At 34.8% G+C, this 19,177-nt stretch overlaps 3 protein-coding genes across 3 annotated transcripts; 1 reads left to right on the top strand and 2 right to left on the bottom strand.

Annotated features, from left to right (window-relative positions):
• Positions 1 to 532: 532 nt before the first annotated feature.
• LOC142975236 (ecdysone oxidase-like) lies at positions 533 to 8,980 on the bottom strand. Its single transcript, XM_076117971.1, has 4 exons — positions 8,867 to 8,980; positions 5,204 to 5,346; positions 4,398 to 4,531; positions 533 to 2,071 (listed from the first exon to the last, which is right to left on the bottom strand). The coding sequence occupies exons 2-4, from the start codon at positions 5,343 to 5,345 to the stop codon at positions 533 to 535; spliced, it is 1,815 nt and encodes a 604-aa protein (XP_075974086.1). The 5' UTR covers position 5,346; positions 8,867 to 8,980.
• Positions 8,981 to 11,392: 2,412 nt separating this feature from the next.
• Positions 11,393 to 14,850, top strand: LOC142975720 (ecdysone oxidase-like). Its single transcript, XM_076118738.1, has 3 exons — positions 11,393 to 11,681; positions 12,209 to 12,342; positions 13,080 to 14,850. Exons 1-3 carry the CDS (start codon positions 11,540 to 11,542, stop codon positions 14,664 to 14,666), a joined length of 1,863 nt encoding a protein of 620 aa, XP_075974853.1. The 5' UTR covers positions 11,393 to 11,539; the 3' UTR covers positions 14,667 to 14,850.
• A 1,369-nt stretch (positions 14,851 to 16,219) lies between these two features.
• Positions 16,220 to 19,126, bottom strand: LOC142975235 (ecdysone oxidase-like). Its single transcript, XM_076117970.1, has 4 exons — positions 19,095 to 19,126; positions 18,472 to 18,604; positions 17,959 to 18,092; positions 16,220 to 17,770 (listed from the first exon to the last, which is right to left on the bottom strand). Exons 2-4 carry the CDS (start codon positions 18,599 to 18,601, stop codon positions 16,220 to 16,222), a joined length of 1,815 nt encoding a protein of 604 aa, XP_075974085.1. The 5' UTR covers positions 18,602 to 18,604; positions 19,095 to 19,126.
• Between the last annotated feature and the right edge of the window lie 51 nt (positions 19,127 to 19,177).

Below are 19,177 nucleotides of genomic sequence, written 5' to 3'. Positions count from 1 at the left end.
TAGAACGGAACGTACGAGTAATGTAGCGGTCCGTTTTACTCAAGTCATGTTCAATTTAAAATTATTGTCCTACTTTTGTACATCTTTAGTCTATTATTATTTTGCCACTTAAACTAAAGGTAAGGAATTTCTTTAATAATGGTTGATGCATAATTTTAGTATTTTCTGACATACACATAGGCTATCATAATAACATTGTACCTGACTCTAAGTGGGCTCTACTTTAAACAAAATTATTCTTAGTACTCGTAGATTGTTAGAAATATAATAAGTAATAGACATACTTATTTTTCACTACGAGCGTAATTTGTGTTGCGTCCAGTACCTAAAAAAATTTATCGCGGTGCCAACTGCTCGCTACTGGGAAATAAGAAAAAAAAAAGTTTTTCTTAGGTGACCAAAATTGCAACATTATAGTAGGCTTTTGATAATGATATTAGTTAGGTAAATTTCGTTATATTCTCATTTTCTGTACAGCTAAACAAGGGTACAAATTTTGATATTTTCTAAATACGAGAAAAATAAAACAAAGTCATTTAAAAACATTTATTCCATTATCAGCCTTAATCATATCAGACGCTTTTTCTCCAATCATAATCGTAGGTGCGTTTAAATTTCCACTTATTATTGTAGGCATTATACTAGCGTCCACCACACGAAGACCTGACACACCCCTGACTCTTAGCCTCTCATCTACCACACCATTGGGACCCATGGCACAGGTTCCTGACGGATGCCATTGAGTCGTAGCTATATTTAAAACAAAGCATTTCCAATACGCATGACTACCGAACTTAGTCGACTTGCATTGTGGAATTTTCATATCAATTACATCTGCTTCTATAGACTTAAAATATGGAGTATTTACAACACTGATGTAGTCTTCAATGAATCGCGCATGATTGTCTATATCTATTTTATTTGAATAATATCCATTGAAGATCAAGGGAGGAGTTTCAGGGTTGCTGTTCCTCAATCGAATTTTCCCTCTTGACTCTGGATGTAGTAGTGTGAAAATCGTATACAAAATACGTCTATGCTTATTCTGGTCATGTAAAGCCATACATATTTGGTCTTCGAGACGGAAGACATGAGCACAGATCAAAGCACTTATTGGAGAATAGGCAGGTAGAGGAAATATTGACGTTTGATATTCAGGAACAGAATGTGACTTGTTCGTACTAACAAAACCCATTATACAAGGCGATGGGAATTTATCAAGATTAGCAAGTAAGTCTATGTTGTCTAACATAGATTTAGTGTCTTTCTCTACACCTATAGGTACCGTGACAATGGGATGGTCTTGTAGATTACCACCTACGTGAGGAGACTCTAGTAGTACATCTATACCCATTTCTTGTAAATGTTTCCTTGGCCCTATTCCTGACAACATAAGCAGTTGCGGACTGTTAATAGCCCCAGAAGACAAAATAACTTCTCTTCTAGCAAATAAACTTACAATTTTTCTATTAGGTAATCTTACTTCTACTCCTACAGCTTTCTTTTCATTATTAAATAGAATTCTTCTCGCCATCGTCTTTTTTAAGACAAAAAGATTTTTACGATCTTTGATCGGCTCTAGAAAAGCGGTCGCAGTGTGTTGACGGACATTATTGTCTATGGTATAAGGTGGTATTGTGTAACCTAATTGCTCCTGGCCATTGCAATCTTGTATTATTTTATGACCATTTTCTTGGAAAGCTTGTAGATATTTTGCAGTTCTTTTCTTCCAGAGTGGTCTTGTAACGCCTAGATAACCGTCGGTGTTATGATGACAGCCTTGGTCAGACTTTGTGACAGTTTCATCGTGGAGGCGTTCGCTTTTCTTGAAGTAATACATAACTGTTTCCCAGTCCCATCCTTCGTTGCCTTGTTCTACCCAGTCGTTGTAGTCTTTTTCATTCCCTCTGACATAGAACATGTAGTTGGCCCCACTGGAACCTCCAAGCATCTTGCCTCTGGTAAGATGTATGCTCTTGTGTGATAGACCCTGGCTGGAGTACCCATCGTTGACGGTGTAGTAGTTCCAGTCTGAGTTTGAGTAGTCCACGAATGGGAACAATCCTGGATACTGGAACGAAAATAAAATACATATTATTTTTATATCTGGTCTCTGTTTACCCTTATGCGAAAGAGGCGTGATTTTGTGTACCTATGTATGAATTACTGAACAGTTTATTCTCAGATAAATATTATGATTTATTGAATTAAATTTTGTTCTAACTGCGGAATTTTTGTTAATTAGTATCCCTACATATTTGTTTACGTAATTGCCAAGCAAAATAAAAAAACAAATTACAAAATCAACATGAAAAATATTTTAATAGCTAAGGTATTAAAATTACTAATCAAATGTTGATTTTTAAATTATTGGAAGTTACCTTATTTCCTAGATGATTTACATAATATTATAGGTATTTATTACATAATTATGTTCCAGAAGTGTTTTCAAATAATTAAATAATCAAAGGCCAGTTAAATGAACATTCGCGACTAATACGAAGTTGTCAATAAAACAAACACATGCGTGCATAATTTGAAGAAACTTCGGTTAGCAAATGTTTTATTATTTATTATTAATAAAATATAATTTATTCTTATTCAGAAGATTCAAGGCTATAGGAAAGAATTCTCTTTATTGCAATTTTTATACAAATTTGTGTTCAGTAACCTTCTACCGCGATGTTATTATTCCGGCAGTTATTTTACAAAAATATCATATTTACACGTGTAATCTTTAAGCCATGCTGACGAATCCTTTCATAATCTTTGCGTACCTCCCAGATTTTTGCAAATAAATAAAACTAGTACCTTCATCAAAGCAAAAACCTCTTTGCCCTGATTGCATTTACCATTTTAAAGTTTTGAGGGATTCAGAGGATTATCTTTGCCAACTGTCGTGATATGCTACTGATCTAGCTTTGGCTTTAATTTGTATGAATTTTAAGAGGATAGGATCTGATCTGTTTTTTTAAAGACATTTCCCGAACGAATAATTTCTCTCGTCACATGTGTCGAGGGGACTTTTTTAGAAACATACAAACAACGGACATAAAGAAAAACCAGACCCGAAACAATAATGCCATCAAAAACATTCTGTAAAAACCTCAAGTCTCGCCGTAAAAAGTTGTGAGATCTATATAATACCAAGTCGATTAATCTATTTAGTCTCTACTTTAAGGACCTTCTGTCTTAAGTTATTACGTATGTTATTATCATGCCAATTTAAAAAAAATACCTTTAAAACAAATAGACCGACCTGGCCATCGCATGCTTTGATTATTAGTATGTACTATGTTTCACACTATACAGCACGACAAGAAGTTAATGCTCCTGAAATGTTAATGGCGAATTTGTGTTTTCTTGCGATGACCAAGTCGATCTTTTTGTTTTAAAGGTATTTTTTTTAAATTGGCATGATAATAACATACGTAATAACTTAAGACAGAAGGTCCTTAAAGTAGAGACTAAATAGATTAATCGACTTGGTATTATATAGATCTCGCAACTTTTTACGGCGAGACTTGAGGTTTTTACAGAATGTTTTTGATGGCATCTCACTTCTTTTTGTAGAGCGAACATAAGTCCAATTCGTATGGAAAGACGTTTTTTTTTTCATAATTCAACATATTTTCCTTTGGGAATGTTGTTCAGTTTCATGGGCTAAACACCCTTACCCACCCTATACCCCCTCCCGTTATGCCTCATATAGTAGGTACCTATTTACACCTATTTATTTTATTTTCTACAGTAATAATAATTCATTAACTGCAAATGTAACCTTGTAATCTTATACATTTATATGGGATTACAAAGTTATTGTTGCAGTTGATGTATTTAGAAAACTGGACCGAAATTAGAAAATATTGAATTTTTCCCATGATTAAGACACTAAACCCTATTTGTATTCTAAATTTTAAGCTTCTAAGTCTGCTAGAAGTACCTTAGACTTTTGATGATCGGTGAGTCAGTGAGTCAGTGAGTCAGTGAATCAGTGAGTGACAAAATTCAAAATTTTAACAAGTTGTCATTCTTAAACTTCTGGTTCAAATTGACTGAAATTTTAAATATACCGTGTTTTTACAATGACTGATTAGTTGCTGAAAATTCAGGCTTCTTGTTTTATCCACAACGAAATTATAGGGGTGTCAAAAATAGCCCGAATTGCTTCGAGAAAAGGATGTTATGTTACGGCCGTGCCGCTTTTTTTTGCTCGACTTGCGGGGGCACTTCCGTGCCCCCAGATTTGCGGATAGCACAAATAATTGTTCCGCGTGGGAATTGAACCGACGACCTCCCGACGTAACAGTAGCGGCGTGGCGACCTAAACCACTGCGCCACGGAGGCATATCTCTGGATCTCCGGAGATCAATGGTAATTTCCTTCAATATTTTTACCTTAGCACTGATTGGCGGATTGCCCCCAGCTTCTATAAGTAAAACGTTCCATCCAGAGATCTCTGTCAGTCTGTTAGCGAGCACGCAGCCTGCTGAACCAGCTCCTATTACTATGAAGTCGAAATTCTGACCATCTGAAAATAATAATGATACCAAATCAATTGTAAGTAGGAGAGGGTGTCTCAGTTAAAAATAGCGTTGTGTTTTCATTTAGAACAGCTACTAAAAACTTTGGTGTGTCGTAATTGTTCAAGATATTTGTTCTCAATACGAAAAAAATACAAAATAAAAGCAAGTGTGTAAAAGTTCAAACAGCTTATTACACTACCGATAAATATATGTAATTTCCAATAAGTACCTACAATAGGCAGAGAAGCCGGACCTAGTTCTGATTAAAAATGTTACTGACGTAAGGGATTTTCCAGACCTTTAACGTCCTTGGTTAAAATATTGCATTGGTACTTTCATTAACAACATTCTTGTTAAATTATAATTATCTTTGTGGTACGATCGGTAGTGTACCTACGCGAATGCTGTGAAGAGGTCTCGGGTTCGAATCCGGGGTCATGCCAAAAGTTCCTAAGTTTTTCTATCAAGAAATGCTTAGGGTATTGCCCGAAGGTAGGAAGTTTAGGTTGTAGTACTCCGTGCGTCGAAGATCACGTATAGCCGAGTAGACCTTTTATTTATTGATTTGACAAGAACTAGAAACTCATTCAAAATATGTTCAACTTATTTAACCGCTGTAACTTACGATGGCAGTCTCATCTTATATTTTGAAAATACGTAATTTCTTTGGTACAAACCTGTAACATTAGCTTGTGGTGGAAAGTCCTCAGAATCATATTCGAGCTGGTCTACCGTGTTAAATATGATTTGTAACAAGTTCACCAGCGGTCGTAGCGTCCTCACATTGAACAGGGACAGCAGTTGTGTTAGTATATTCATCCTGGAATTAAGAAAAGGATCCATTAGGCTTACGTACAATAGGTATGATGACTAATTTAGTTTTTTTAGTCCATCTAGTACATTGGTTCCCAACCAAATTTAAAATTTTCACGATGTTAATTGCACTTTATTTTTAATAGGCTTACATAGTGGTCCCTGCTAACAAGAATAATATAAATGTGGTCCCTGACTAGGAAAAGGTTGGAAACCTAGTAGATTGTGAAGAATAATTACACACGTGTTTGTAATTTTTGTGCCTAATCAAATGATTACCGCGATAAATTGAGTTGAAAAGTCGCATGACGTCACGTTAGAGTACAAAATGTACAACACCATGACGTCATTAGCCCCCACTCCATAACTTTAATGCTTTTTAAGTAAGTGACTTTATTAGTTTTTAATGAAAAAAATACATGTCGCATCCCCGGTGCAATACTGTCACTTATGCAAAAATGTAGTTTTTCAGGAGAAGCATTTAAAACGTTGACACTTCACACAACAATGCCTTTATAACATATCTATAGATTTGTTTTTTTTTTTACATAAGTGACAGTGTTGCACCGGGAGTGCGATGTCTAATATTTTTAAATTATCTGACTGGCGGACTAATTATAATTTATGTATTATGTACCTTGGAAACGTTCTACGGCATCATCAATTTACAGAATCAGACTGCAAATAGGTTTGGTTAACACTCTTATGCCACGTAAAATGGATAGCTATTTATAAAATACCACTCTTGTCTTAAGATTTATACTTATGTGACTACAGAGCACAATAAGACCGTTAATTAATATTCATGGATCATCATTATATATCTGCACGCATTATTAAGGCACTGAGACAATGAGTAGCTTTTGGATTTTCTTTATAAGAATTTAATGAATGTAAAATTAAAAATATAGACCGGCCCTGTCGTGCGGTGGGTGGTGTAATCGAGAGCCGATAACGAGGTTTCAGGTTCGATTCTTGGGTCGGGCGAATTACTGTTGGTCTTTTTTAATAAGATTTATTTCTCACTAGCTGACCCGCGCAACTTCGCTTGCGTCACATAAGAGAGAATGGGTCAGAATGTTCCATGTTTTTGTAACACTTTTTACTGTTACCTACTCTGCTCCTATTGGTCGTAGCGTGATGATATAAAATATGCTTTTTTTACGAAAAATATTCTCAAAATTATTTATATCTCTTAGTATAACGAAGTCGCGCTAAGGCATATCCGCCACTAAAACAGTTGCCATGGCAACGTAATTTTGTTAATTCAATGTCATTATTTATTTTGATATTACATTGATTTTTCGCGACTTCGTAGAATTTTCTGAATTTTCCCGGGGTAAAAAGTAGCCTATGTCCTTTCTCGGGTATCAAAATATCTCCATACCAAATTTCATGCAAATTGGTTCAGTAGTTTAGACGTGATTGAGTAGCAGACAGACAGACAGACAGACAGACAGACAGAGTTACTATCGCATTTATAATATTAGTATGGATAGTATGGATTAGTATATTGGATTTGGTAAAGTGCCCATTATACGGCAGTTATATGCTCGTCTGCTGGTACATGGGACTAACATTGTAAATTGCAAAATGTAGGTATATTTTATACACCTCAGTCTACACCTTCGGGGATAACAGGCGTGATATTATGTATGTATATTAATACTATAATGATAATAATTCGGTCGTTATAACGATAACATCAATAAAAAACAGTTTGGGGGATTCGATTAATTTCAACACGTGTGAAAGAAAAAAAGTAGTATAATAATACATATCGTCCTTGAATACCTACTAGAATTTTTGAAGAAAATTTTTTTGTTAAAACGTGCTTTTTTTAATTATGTTGATTTTTAACAATTAAATACTAAGCAACTATACAACTAAGTATGTATTAAGTTCGGTCCATTTTAGTTTGCATTCATAGATTTCCTTGGATAAAAAGTAAATGTGTTGTAATTTTCACTAAATTCCACTGAATAAGTATTTCTTACCCAAGTTCAAACATTCATGCACCAATATAATGTATATCTACTCTGATTCGTACATCCAAATAATTTTTGCTTGATTTGATTTTATAAATAACGTTATGAATTCTAGTAATAGAACGCTGTGTGTTTTTTATATTTTTTTAATTATGTGCAAAGTCTATCGCAAAAATTTTCTTTAATAGCACATAATATGCAAAAATGTTACTCAAATTTCAAAAACCTATAGTTTCTGCACTTTTGCTGAAGCCTCAGGGACGTAATTAGTTACAAGTGATAAAGTTAAGTATTTTTAAAGACCGGCACTAAGACTAGTTTTATAAATGCATAAATGGGCATGGTAAACATACAAATAACGACAACAAGACCCAAAACAACTATCACATTATTTCTTTAAAATACAATTACCGTACTAAGGAATCTTGTATTTAACTAAACTAGTAATACACTCAAATCCTTTTTAAGTATTTAACGGCATACGTGGCGCAGTGGTTAAGGTGGTCACCACGCGACTAAGTTGAGCGATCTTCAGTTAGATTCCCACAGGAAAAAAATATTTGTGCGCTCCACAAATAGTTGTTTCGGGTCTGGTTGTACTTTGTGTCCGTTGTTTGTTATTGTAAAAGTCCCCGCGATACAAGAGCAATTCTTAGTTAATCTAAATAGCGTTTAAACTCATATAAAAAAATGTTATTGAATAGATAAACTACCGCTAAATGTACCTCAGAAACTGGGCATTAATCTATTGGTATTTATAAACAGCATGAACACCCGTTCCGTAGGTTCTGAGTTTATTAAGAAACGACACAAACGCTAGAGGACTATAACATTACGGTACTCACAAAGATCAATTTCATTAGGAATGTGATCCACATGTTATCCACATTAACGTAATAATGTACCGATTAGCTCATAAGCTTAACAATTGCCCACCCTAATTACTAATTAGGTAAGTAGCTATTTGATCTTGGTATATTTTCCGAAATGCAAATGTCTTAATAAACTGGTAGGCTCAGCAGGATATTACGATTTAGGATTTTACGTTACTTTATGATGACTAAAATCTACCTGTTTTACAAGTGTGGTTGTTTCATAAAATAATAAAGTCTATACTCAAACGCTCCTAAATAACCATGAATTTCTAAATAGAATTCTGAAAAATAAAATATCCCACCCGGGATTCGAATTCAAAATCTACGACAGCAGAAGACAGCTGTAGCTGTTTCTACCACTCTCTACCGCTGCGTTAAAGAAGCAGTCACAGTATAATCGTGGTAAATGTTTAAGATTTAATAAAATTTAAATATTCATGAACTGGTAACATTCTAAACGATTGCTTTGAAACTAAGATACATAATTTAAGCAAAGCAAAAGCAAATTTTATCATTACCATAAACATTATCCGATCTGGAATTCGAACCCTTAGTTTAACGATCAACAGTAATAATATTAATTACTTAAGTACGATTACTTCGCAAGTGAATGGCCGACGAAAAATATTGCACTTATAATAAATGTCAAATATACACTACTAACCTGATAATTAAGATCCCACTTCCAAATAAAAGCACTAAAAATGTAATTAAAATGTTCCACTTTCACATATCATTAAAAACATCATCTTAACACTTCATCAAATCAAATTTAAAATTAAAACCTTATACTTTAAATAATAAAAACACATTCTAAATGAAAAAAAACACAATCTCTACCAACTATGTACTAAAAAAAGTCTGAATTATCCAAAAGATTTCACAGGACTAAGAGAATCCGTTTTTATAAACTTTGCATGTCGTATTATAGTATATAGAACTCGTCTAAGAGCGTTCGACCTTCATTCGTAAATGAAAACGGAACGCGAGGCACATAAGTCCTATATATACACGGCAGGACAGGCCTTTAGTAAATACCTGTTCAATGGGTTCAGTATTTTGTAAAAAGAGAACGTTGTATTCCCCGAAATAGACTTTTTTATATCTTTTTCGCTATAGTTTCGTATCTTTGACGTATTAAACTGCTATGGAAATTGCCAGAAATTTATCAGAATCGATTTCCTTTAGTACATAAGGAATGCAACGTACCATAACCTCGGTTTTATAAACGCAATTCCGAGATGTTTTCCGTATCTAGCTTTTACAAAAGAGCCTAGTTGTAGAATAAAACCAGTAATTTGGCTACTATCAAAATGCTTGTATAAGTTACGTTTCCAACTCATGTTTATATTCACTTTACAAATTCTTTGGAGACAGTCTCGAAGTGTTGCTGGATAAGACCACGGCTTTTGTTTTATAGTTAGAAGAAAACAAACAAAACCTGAAAAACACTCATAGCTTATTTCAGAGCGTGTACGGTAATTTCTAGCTAAAACGAAGTTTACAGGTTTGAACTTCAGTCCCATCAAAGAACTCTAAAATCTTAAATAATTAATAATATTTAAACACTAGCAAAATTTAAGCAAGTTATTTGACTTAAATATTGTATTAGATGCATATATTTTTATTACATACCATGACTAATAATATAAGGAAGGCGAAATCGGTAAAAAGAATAAGCATAATATTGTAACACATGTATACCTAACCCACATGTGAATTGTACAGTCCTGGACCTAAATATTGTGATAATTTATTGAGTTACATTTTAATATACAATAAACGATAAAAGGCATAAGGGAGGGCTATCGTATATTTCAGTTGACAAGTATTTGAAAGCCTATCGCTAGCCTAAGCTAGTATCGAGTATCAAGAGTTTGTCATTTAAATTGTCAATGTACTAAATAGTGATCATTAATTATTTTTTGTTTCTATACATGCCAGGAACCGGGAAGGCCCAAACGGAGATGGCGACCAAAAGTGATGTCAAGAGACAGTAAGCGACGAAGAGATGTCGTTGTCCAGCAGTGAGACATTAATGCAGGCTAAGTAAAAATAACTTGAAAACGTTGTGCGAAAAAGTGACAGTGTACTTATACAGATATGCCTATGAGTGTACTTGCGGGGATAAACCGATACTAGATAACCTTTGTTCCTAAATACTTGATTCATAAAATATAATAATATACAAATTATATTGACCAAGTGAGATCTTAGTGTGTCAAATATTTAATTTGTTTTACAAATAAGAATTTATTGCAACAGTAGCTTCACAACCGGAACCAATAACATTGTATACGTACCTAAAATATTTTTATTCTAAAAATCGTCAAATGTGTTGCTTAAAACAAGTTCAATAACAGCCGACAACAGTTCAGTCAAATCGGCGATTTTTTTTTTCTTTTCCTTTAAGGCACGTGGAAAGATTTTTATGGAGAGAAAAAGGCTTAAAGAGTAAATGAATGTCTAAATAGCACATAACTTTATAACTCGAGCAAAGCCAGGACGTGCTGCAATTCAATGTAACAGTTAACTGAGTATTATGATAATAATAATTATAAATTACTTTTCTGAATAATTGCCAAGTTGTGTTCTCAGTATCACGAAATTACTTCTTGTCAAATAACTCGAAATAATCTGAGTTTGCATCGTTACGTAAAAAAGTAAATATTGCAGAGATTTTCTTGGTAACAGACTTGAGCAATATCTCATGAATATACCACTTATACGTTCGTTTTCTATGTCCGTAATCAATCGCTGCTTGAAAAACCATTAAGTTATCAATTATTTGTTACCTTAACTTAGTAAACTACTGAAAATAAACAACCATAATAAATTATTTTATTGGCCACGCTTTGACGTCATACAAATTACAAGTAAAATTCCATGATTTTCATTGCATAATTTTACAAATTATAACAACTGAGCGGAAAACAATAATTGTAACATAAATTTGTAAATGAAGAAAACAGTAGGTACCTTACAATACCTAAATGATGCTTTTTATTCGAATTTAATTTATTCTATTAGGCTCTATAATTTATTTGCAGGCCTCATATTGCATACTAAAACTAGAAGCAGTAAAATTAAAACTATTTTAATGGGTACTTCCATACATACGTCAAAGCCATAAAAGAAAGGTTTGCATGAAACAAAAGACGAACACAACCATTCATTAGTTCAAAAAGTACTTTACTGTACTTCATGGACATAGGTCGTTTTAGTCCTGATGATCTTTGAGTTGTAAAGGAGTATTACATTCATATTTGTGAACAAAGGTCAAAGACCCCGAAAAGTTGTTTTACTTATGAAGCGACAATAAGAAGGTCAGCTAAATATGAATCTTTTGGAAGAAATATCTATACTCGAAATAGCATCGGTAGAGCCTGTAGTGAAATTCCTGCAATTGTTCTTTGGACTTCTCTCGTCAATTGCCATATATTGTAACGATAACTATCCAAGACAAGCGTTCGTCCAAGGTAAGTCGCTTATTTTATTCTTCATTTTTTGTCCGACTTAAAAAAACATATTTTCCTTTCACTCCTTGAACTTTTGCTTTTTTATTATAAAATAAAATGCAGTTGACGACGTTTCCTGTTCCTCTAAAAGGGTACAAAAAGACGTGATTAAAGATAAAAATGATATATTCTGTAAATATTTTGGATTCTTTTCATTAATATTGTGTAATCCTGCATAATATTCTGCATATTTTCTGCGAATAAATATAAAAAATAAATATTAAAAGAGAATACCCAGACTATTTAACTTATTCGTAAAACGTGGCGAATCTTGCAATGACGTCGGATTTTGCGTCATGTTATTTACCCTACTATGTTAAAGTATTCATATCCTTTTTTATATTATAAATGTCAAAATCTATTTGTCACGTTCTTGGTTTTAATGAATCTCAGCATGGAAATAATTAAAGCTTTCAAAAATACATTCTTATATAACCCATATGACGCCACTCAGCTAAGAGGTTTGTATTTTAAATTTCATTTTGCAGATGGCCAGTCTTTCGACTTTATAATAATAGGAGCTGGTTCAGCAGGCTGCGTGCTTGCTAACAGACTGACAGAGATCTCTGGATGGAACGTGCTACTTATAGAAGCTGGGGATATACCACCAATCACTTCTGATGTAAATATCTTAAGTCCTAAATATAATTATGGATAGGAGGGCAACACACAATTTTTTCGAAGTTATGTGTGTATTAGAAATAATTATCGCTCGCTATATCGGTGAAGGAAATCATCATGATGAAACCTTAAATGCTTGAAATTTGTTTAATATATTAATTTAGGGCATGCAAAATCCCAATTCGCAATTGGCCAGCGTGGGGGACTCAAGGCCTAAACCGTTCCTCGTTTGGGAGGAGACTTCACTTCAAGAATTTTTGGATGATGCCAATTTTTCTAGTTCTAACTATTTCGTCGTACCTTATCCTCACTTTAACAAATTCCGATGTCTTCATGATGTTATTTATGATTCTTTTATGTAGTATCAACTGAAATACTCAGCATTCACATGCAGTTTTAAGTCAAAATTTGTGTAAAAACTGGTTTTATACAAGTTCAAGTTCAATAAAGTACTAAATCGGCGGATTTTGGGAAAGTATTATCTCACTAAAAATATTATTATTTTGTTACTTAAAACCGATAAAACGAGTTGTGCGATATGACATTTTACTGTCACTTCGTATTGTTCATGGACCAACAGTAACAAATAACCAGATTTTTTCAAAAAGTACGATAGATGTGGCAGCCTGTACATATTTATTAACGCCTGTATCTACATCCTTTTTACCAAATCTTACTAAAAATTCTCGGGTTTCTAAGGATCATTAACACAATTAATAAACAAAACCGTTATTTCAGATCCCTGGGTTATTTCCTCTAATAGACGGATCAGCAGCAGACTGGAACTATTTCACAGTCAACGATGGGTACTCAAGCCAAGCTCACATTACAAAAAACGTCCACGTTCCCCGAGGGAAGATGCTGGGAGGATCCAGTAGCGCCAACTATATGTTCTACGTGAGGGGGAACAAAGCTGACTACGACAGTTGGGTGGAACAAGGCAATAAAGGATGGGACTGGGACAATGTCACCGCATACTTCAAGAAAAGCGAACGACTGAACAACGTACCTATACTTACAGGCGTATCCGGTGAACTACATAATACCAAAGGCTATTTAGGAGTCACCCGTCCTTATTGGGATGCTACCGAACCCTATTTCGAAGCTCTCAAGGAAAACGGTCGCAGAATCCTCGAAGATACAAATGGATACCAACAGATTGGATATTCGCAACCACAGTTTACTATAGATAATCATATACGTCAAAGCACTGCAGTCGCTTTTATAAGGCCTATTAAACATAGGAGAAATTTGTTCATTTTGAGGAAGACGTTGGCTAGAAAAGTTATATTTGAAGGTAATGTAGCAGTAGGTGTGGAAGTTATCTTGTCAAATCGTCGAGTGATAAGTTTAATGGCTCGTAAAGAAGTTATTGTATCCGCTGGGGCTATAAACAGCCCACAACTACTTATGTTATCAGGTATAGGCCCTGAAGAACATTTAAAAGAAAAAAACATTGACGTAATTTTAAATTCTCCAAAGGTTGGTCAGAATTTTCAAGATCATCCGCTTATACCAATTGCTATAACTGGTAAAATAGGGATTTCTACAATACCTGATAATGTCAATGGATATGCTAATTATGATAAATTTAACCTCGCTACGATATTAGGTCATATTGCTTTGAATCGCACTCAAACTTTTCCTGACTATCAGATATACGCATTCGTAATACCAGCTGCTTCGACTGAGACAGCTACTATATGTTCTCACTTGTACAGACTTGCCGATATTCACTGCTCTGCGATGAACTACGCAACACTACGAGGTGAAATCCTATTCGTACGAGTAAGTCTCTTACACCCAGAATCACGAGGACAAATTAGACTAAAAAACAACAATCCTGAAGAAAAGGCTCTTATATACAACGGCTACTTCTCAAATAAAAACGATTTAGATAAATACGCAAGATCTGTAGAAGATTTTCTCACAGTAATGAATACAACATACTTCAAGAAACTAAATGCTGAGATAGTTGATATAAAACTCGAACAGTGTGATGGAATCGAGTTATATACTTTCGAGTATTGGAAGTGTTACGTCTTAAATACGGTTAGTACTCAACATCATCCTTCGGGAACTTGTAGTATGGGTCCTAATGGGGTTGTAGACGAGAAATTGAAGGTCCGAGGTCTTGAAAACCTTAGAGTGGTAGACGCGAGTATTATGCCTACGATAGTCAGTGGAAATACAAATGCCCCGGTCATAATGATAGCAGAAAAAGCAGCAGACATGATCAAAGTCGATAATGGCGTAAATATTTTCTATGATAAATATTGTTATGCTTCACAATTTTGTACCGTCACACACGATACTTCGTTTTGAGGTGAAAAAAGTTTTATTGCTGTAATAATTACGATAATAGTCAAGGCTTTGATTTCCACGTCAGTATTTTTTGTGGAAATAAAATTATTTGATGCGTGGTTGAAACCTGTTTGATATTTGTTGTTATTTACTGGAAGTGTGACTAAAAATGTTGAAGTCACGATATGGATTGATTTCGTGCAAATTAAAATCGTCTATTGTGTGTCTAATTTGCCTGTTTCAATCAATATTCGTCTACGTCGCAGCTATGACGTACTGGCTCTGCCACTGCTAAAACAAAATACCTATTAGGCGCCTCTATTGTTGCTATGCATGTTTAGAAATAGCTATATTATTCCTTAATACCTTATTTAGACTAGTGTCGATCTCCGTCTTTAGGGAGATTTTATATAGAATAGAAAACTCTTTTTTTCCTTAGGTCGTTTGCAACGGCAGAACAAACATGTCCATTTCATTCCAAATCACAATATCGACGGCAAGTTCTCACCATTCAGTTAGAAATGACCCCAGAAACTTAACTTAAGTGACACAAAAATTAAGATTTTAATGTTATCCTCATTATGAAAGAAGATACCAAAACATACATACATAAAATCACGCTTTTTTCCATATGGATAGCCAAGACCGGAGAACGCCACTTGGTACAATCATTACTCCCTTTTCTTCATTCACATCCATACATCTTGTCATACAGGACCATAACATTTATATAAATACATTCATCCTGTATCTAACTAACTACGAATTGAACTGTATTATGTAAATCAGCTGACAACGTGCGTTCTTGCATGCAACAGATAGTAAGTACTGGGTCTTTACAACTATTTATAGATATCCTTCTTCCGCAGTCTTGATGTGTTAAATGTTAACGACCCAATTGTCTTTTAAATATAATATTATTAATACACCTGAACCACTTAATTTACGCTGAAAGTTTTAAATACCAGTAGGTATGACACATACAAGGGTATTTTACAGGGAAACTTCCAGAAACAATATAGAAGCTGAACGAGTTTTTTACTTTTTATGTTAACCGAATAAGAATAAATACATAACTCTTTGCCCTCGTAATTGAATGATGTCATTATTGATGACGGAGAAAACACGAGTATCTTTTTGCAAAATATTTTGACAACCAATTCGATTAGAAAATACTGAAAGCCAGTTCAATCCAAGAAAGGCATCTATTCTTAGGATAGCGAAAACAATAAGTACACTGACCAAAAAATAATTAAAACTACTACAATTACAACATTTAAAAGAAGCGAGAAATCAGATTACATTTATTTTCGACGATCAACTAGCTTTGCTATCCAGTTACTTGATGAACAACAAAACAATTATGTTATAATCGAAACTAATCGTAAATTGATTAATACTGTCAAAAAATATCTAATAGTAAATAAATATGAAAAAATAACACGTGATGGAATAAAAACACACACAACTTAAATAATTCACACATATTCTTCATTTAGATAAAGGGTTCTACAAAACAACGTAATTGGGTATTGTACTTTAACAAAAATCTTTATTATTTACTACAAAAGTACTCATGTAATAGGATCTATTTCAATTCCATGGTCTAATTTTATCATATCAGCAGCTTTCTCAGCGATCATAATAACAGGCGCGTTAGTATTACCTCTAACGATGGTAGGCATCACACTCGCGTCAACCACTCGCAGTCCTGACACTCCTCGCACACGAAGTCTCTCATCCACCACGCCCTTACCTTCAGGACCCATAGCACAAGTACCTACAGGATGCCACAATGTAGTCGCAAGATTTAGAGCATAACATTTCCAATATTCATGACTGCCAAATACGAATTTGTTGCACGGTTCCACGTTAAGATCTGCTACCGTAGCACCCATTTTTTTCATAAGCGGAGTATCAACAACACTTGCATAATCAGCTAAAGCTCTAGCGTGTACTTCTAAATCATTCTTATTAGAATAATATCCAGTGTAAATTAAACATTTCTGTGTCGGGTCTTTATTTTTCAGCCTTATTCTACCTTTTGATTCAGGTTTTAACAAAGTTACTGCTGCTATCAGCGCTTCTCTTTCTTGTAAAATATCGATCATTGATTTACAAATCTCGTCTCGGTATCCAACAACAAATGAACAGATAGTTACAGATGTCAGCGACAAAGCTGGTTCAACGAATATAATTGACTGATAATCCGGGTATGATTGAGTTTTATTTAAAGCTACATGGCCCATTATTACTGGACTTGGATATTCATCCACTTTAAAATCTGGGACTGATTTGCGAGCAGTTGATGAGGAATCTTTGTTCGTCGCGATCATGACTACAGATGTCACATGATCTTGTAAATTACTGCCTACGTTTGGAGAATCAAGTAGTACATGAATTCCTTTTTCTTTCAAGTGTTTCTTTGGACCTATTCCTGACAGCATCAATAATTGGGGACTGCTAATTGAGCCGGCTGATAAAACAACTTCCTTGTTAGCCAGTACGTTGATTATTCTACCATCAGGCAACGCTATCTCCATTCCACTAGCCTTTTTGTTTTTATCAAAAATCACTTTTCTTGCTAAAGTGTTCTTCAAAACATGCAAGTTTGGACGATTTTTGATTGGACTAAGAAATGCACTAGCTGTGCTCTGACGCAAATGATTGTCGATAGTTAATGAAGGAGTAGAGTATCCAAGTTGTTGATATCCGTTCGTATCAACTAATATTTCGTGTCCGTTTTCTTTAAAAGCTTGAAAATATGGCTCTGTGGCATCTGGCCAAACTGGTCGAGTGACACCGAGGTAGCCTTGTGTACTGTGTAAATCACCTGAAGAACCTTTTAGAATAGTTTCATCTCTGAGCCGCTCACTTTTCTTGAAGTATGCGGTGACATTGTCCCAGTCCCATCCTTCGTTGCCTTGTTCCACCCAACTGTCGTAGTCAGCTTTGTTCCCTCTCACGTAGAACATATAGTTGGCGCCACTAGATCCTCCCAGCATCTTCCCTCTGGTCAGATGTACAGTCTTAGTTTTATGAGCTTGGCTTGTAACTCCGTCATTTTCTGTGTAGTAATTCCAATCTGCTGACGAGTAGTCGACAAGAACGAAGAGCCCTGGGAGCTGAAATTTGATAAATATATTGTAATTATTTGTAAACCCATATTACTAACGCAACCCTGGTGTGTAAAAAACAAAGATTTTTGTTATTGGGGTCTTATAGATGACATAGAAAATCAACAATTGTCTAAGCATCAGTACGTAAGACTACTCTCCACCTCTTAAGATAAGTTTCGTAATTACTCACTAACATTAGCAGAGATGGGCGGGTCTCCGCCTGCCTCCACGAGGAGTACAGACCACTCGGAGACTTCAGTCAGTCTGTTGGCGAGCACACAGCCAGCTGAACCAGCTCCCACCACTATGAAGTCGAACTTTTGTCCGTCTGGAACATCAGAATCAAATTAAAACACAAGCTTCTACTATACTGTGATAATAAAAATGATAAATTGAATTCTTTAATGTCCCACTGCTGGGCAAGAGTCTCTTTCCGGAATGGGTGAGGTGTTAGGCCTTTTGTCTGCCACGTTGGTCAAGTGCGGGTTGGGGACTTTACAGACCTTCAAGAACTCTCTGGCGTTGGCACGAGTAACATTTATTTCTGATACACATAACTTCGATAAGTCATTGGTGTGCGTGTGTTGATTCGAGTTCGAACCGACCACTAGCGTGGCAGGTTCCAACTTATGCCTCTCGGGTATCACTACTCTATCAATTCTGTAAGGCATAGGTACAGTAAATCAAAAAACTTTTATACGACTTACCGTGGACATTCGCATGTTTGGGATATTCCCCAGAGTCCGTCGTCTTCATTAAATCGATCATGGTTTGCATCAGTTGTATGAAGGGTGCTATTGCTAACCATCCTACTGGATACAGGTCTCTTAGAATCATTTCCTGTAAAATATAAATAGCAAGCGTTACTTTATTTTCAACTAATGCTATCATACATTCTAGGCGCTGTTTATATGCTTCAACCATTTTGCTTGTGTATTTGTTCAATCAGTGAACCTGAATCTAGGATTTTAATTATGTCAATAGTCTTTATTGGGTTATTGTTATGTTTTTGACAGCAACAGACAAGGTAACTACAGTCAAATGATACTTTTACAATCATTGCTTAATAAGAACCAGAAACTAGCGTTCAATCATGCGCTAATTTGTAATTTAGGTGGTCGATTTGGCATTACCTCGAATCTGATTCAATCGATTTCGATTCTGTCAAAAGTAAGACGGATCTTATCAGCTTTCTGGAGATCTTGATTTTTATACAAATTAATGCCGCCACGAAAACACTTTAAGCACCTCCCTCTACTCGAAGAAAATACTGATTTGTCATTAATTATGTTATGGTAAAAATAGTCGTAGATAAAAGAAATTCACTTACCTGTGTTAGTTAATTCAGTTACCGTGTGTGACTGTTGCAAAAGACGAGATGGTTATAGAAATACACTCACAATCTATTTATAT

This window comes from Anticarsia gemmatalis, chromosome 9 (assembly GCF_050436995.1).
Source record: "Anticarsia gemmatalis isolate Benzon Research Colony breed Stoneville strain chromosome 9, ilAntGemm2 primary, whole genome shotgun sequence".
NCBI classification, from domain to species: Eukaryota; Metazoa; Arthropoda; class Insecta; order Lepidoptera; family Erebidae; genus Anticarsia; species Anticarsia gemmatalis.
Note: the sequence above shows the minus strand (reverse complement) of the source record. Positions and strands in the feature narration are given on the sequence as shown.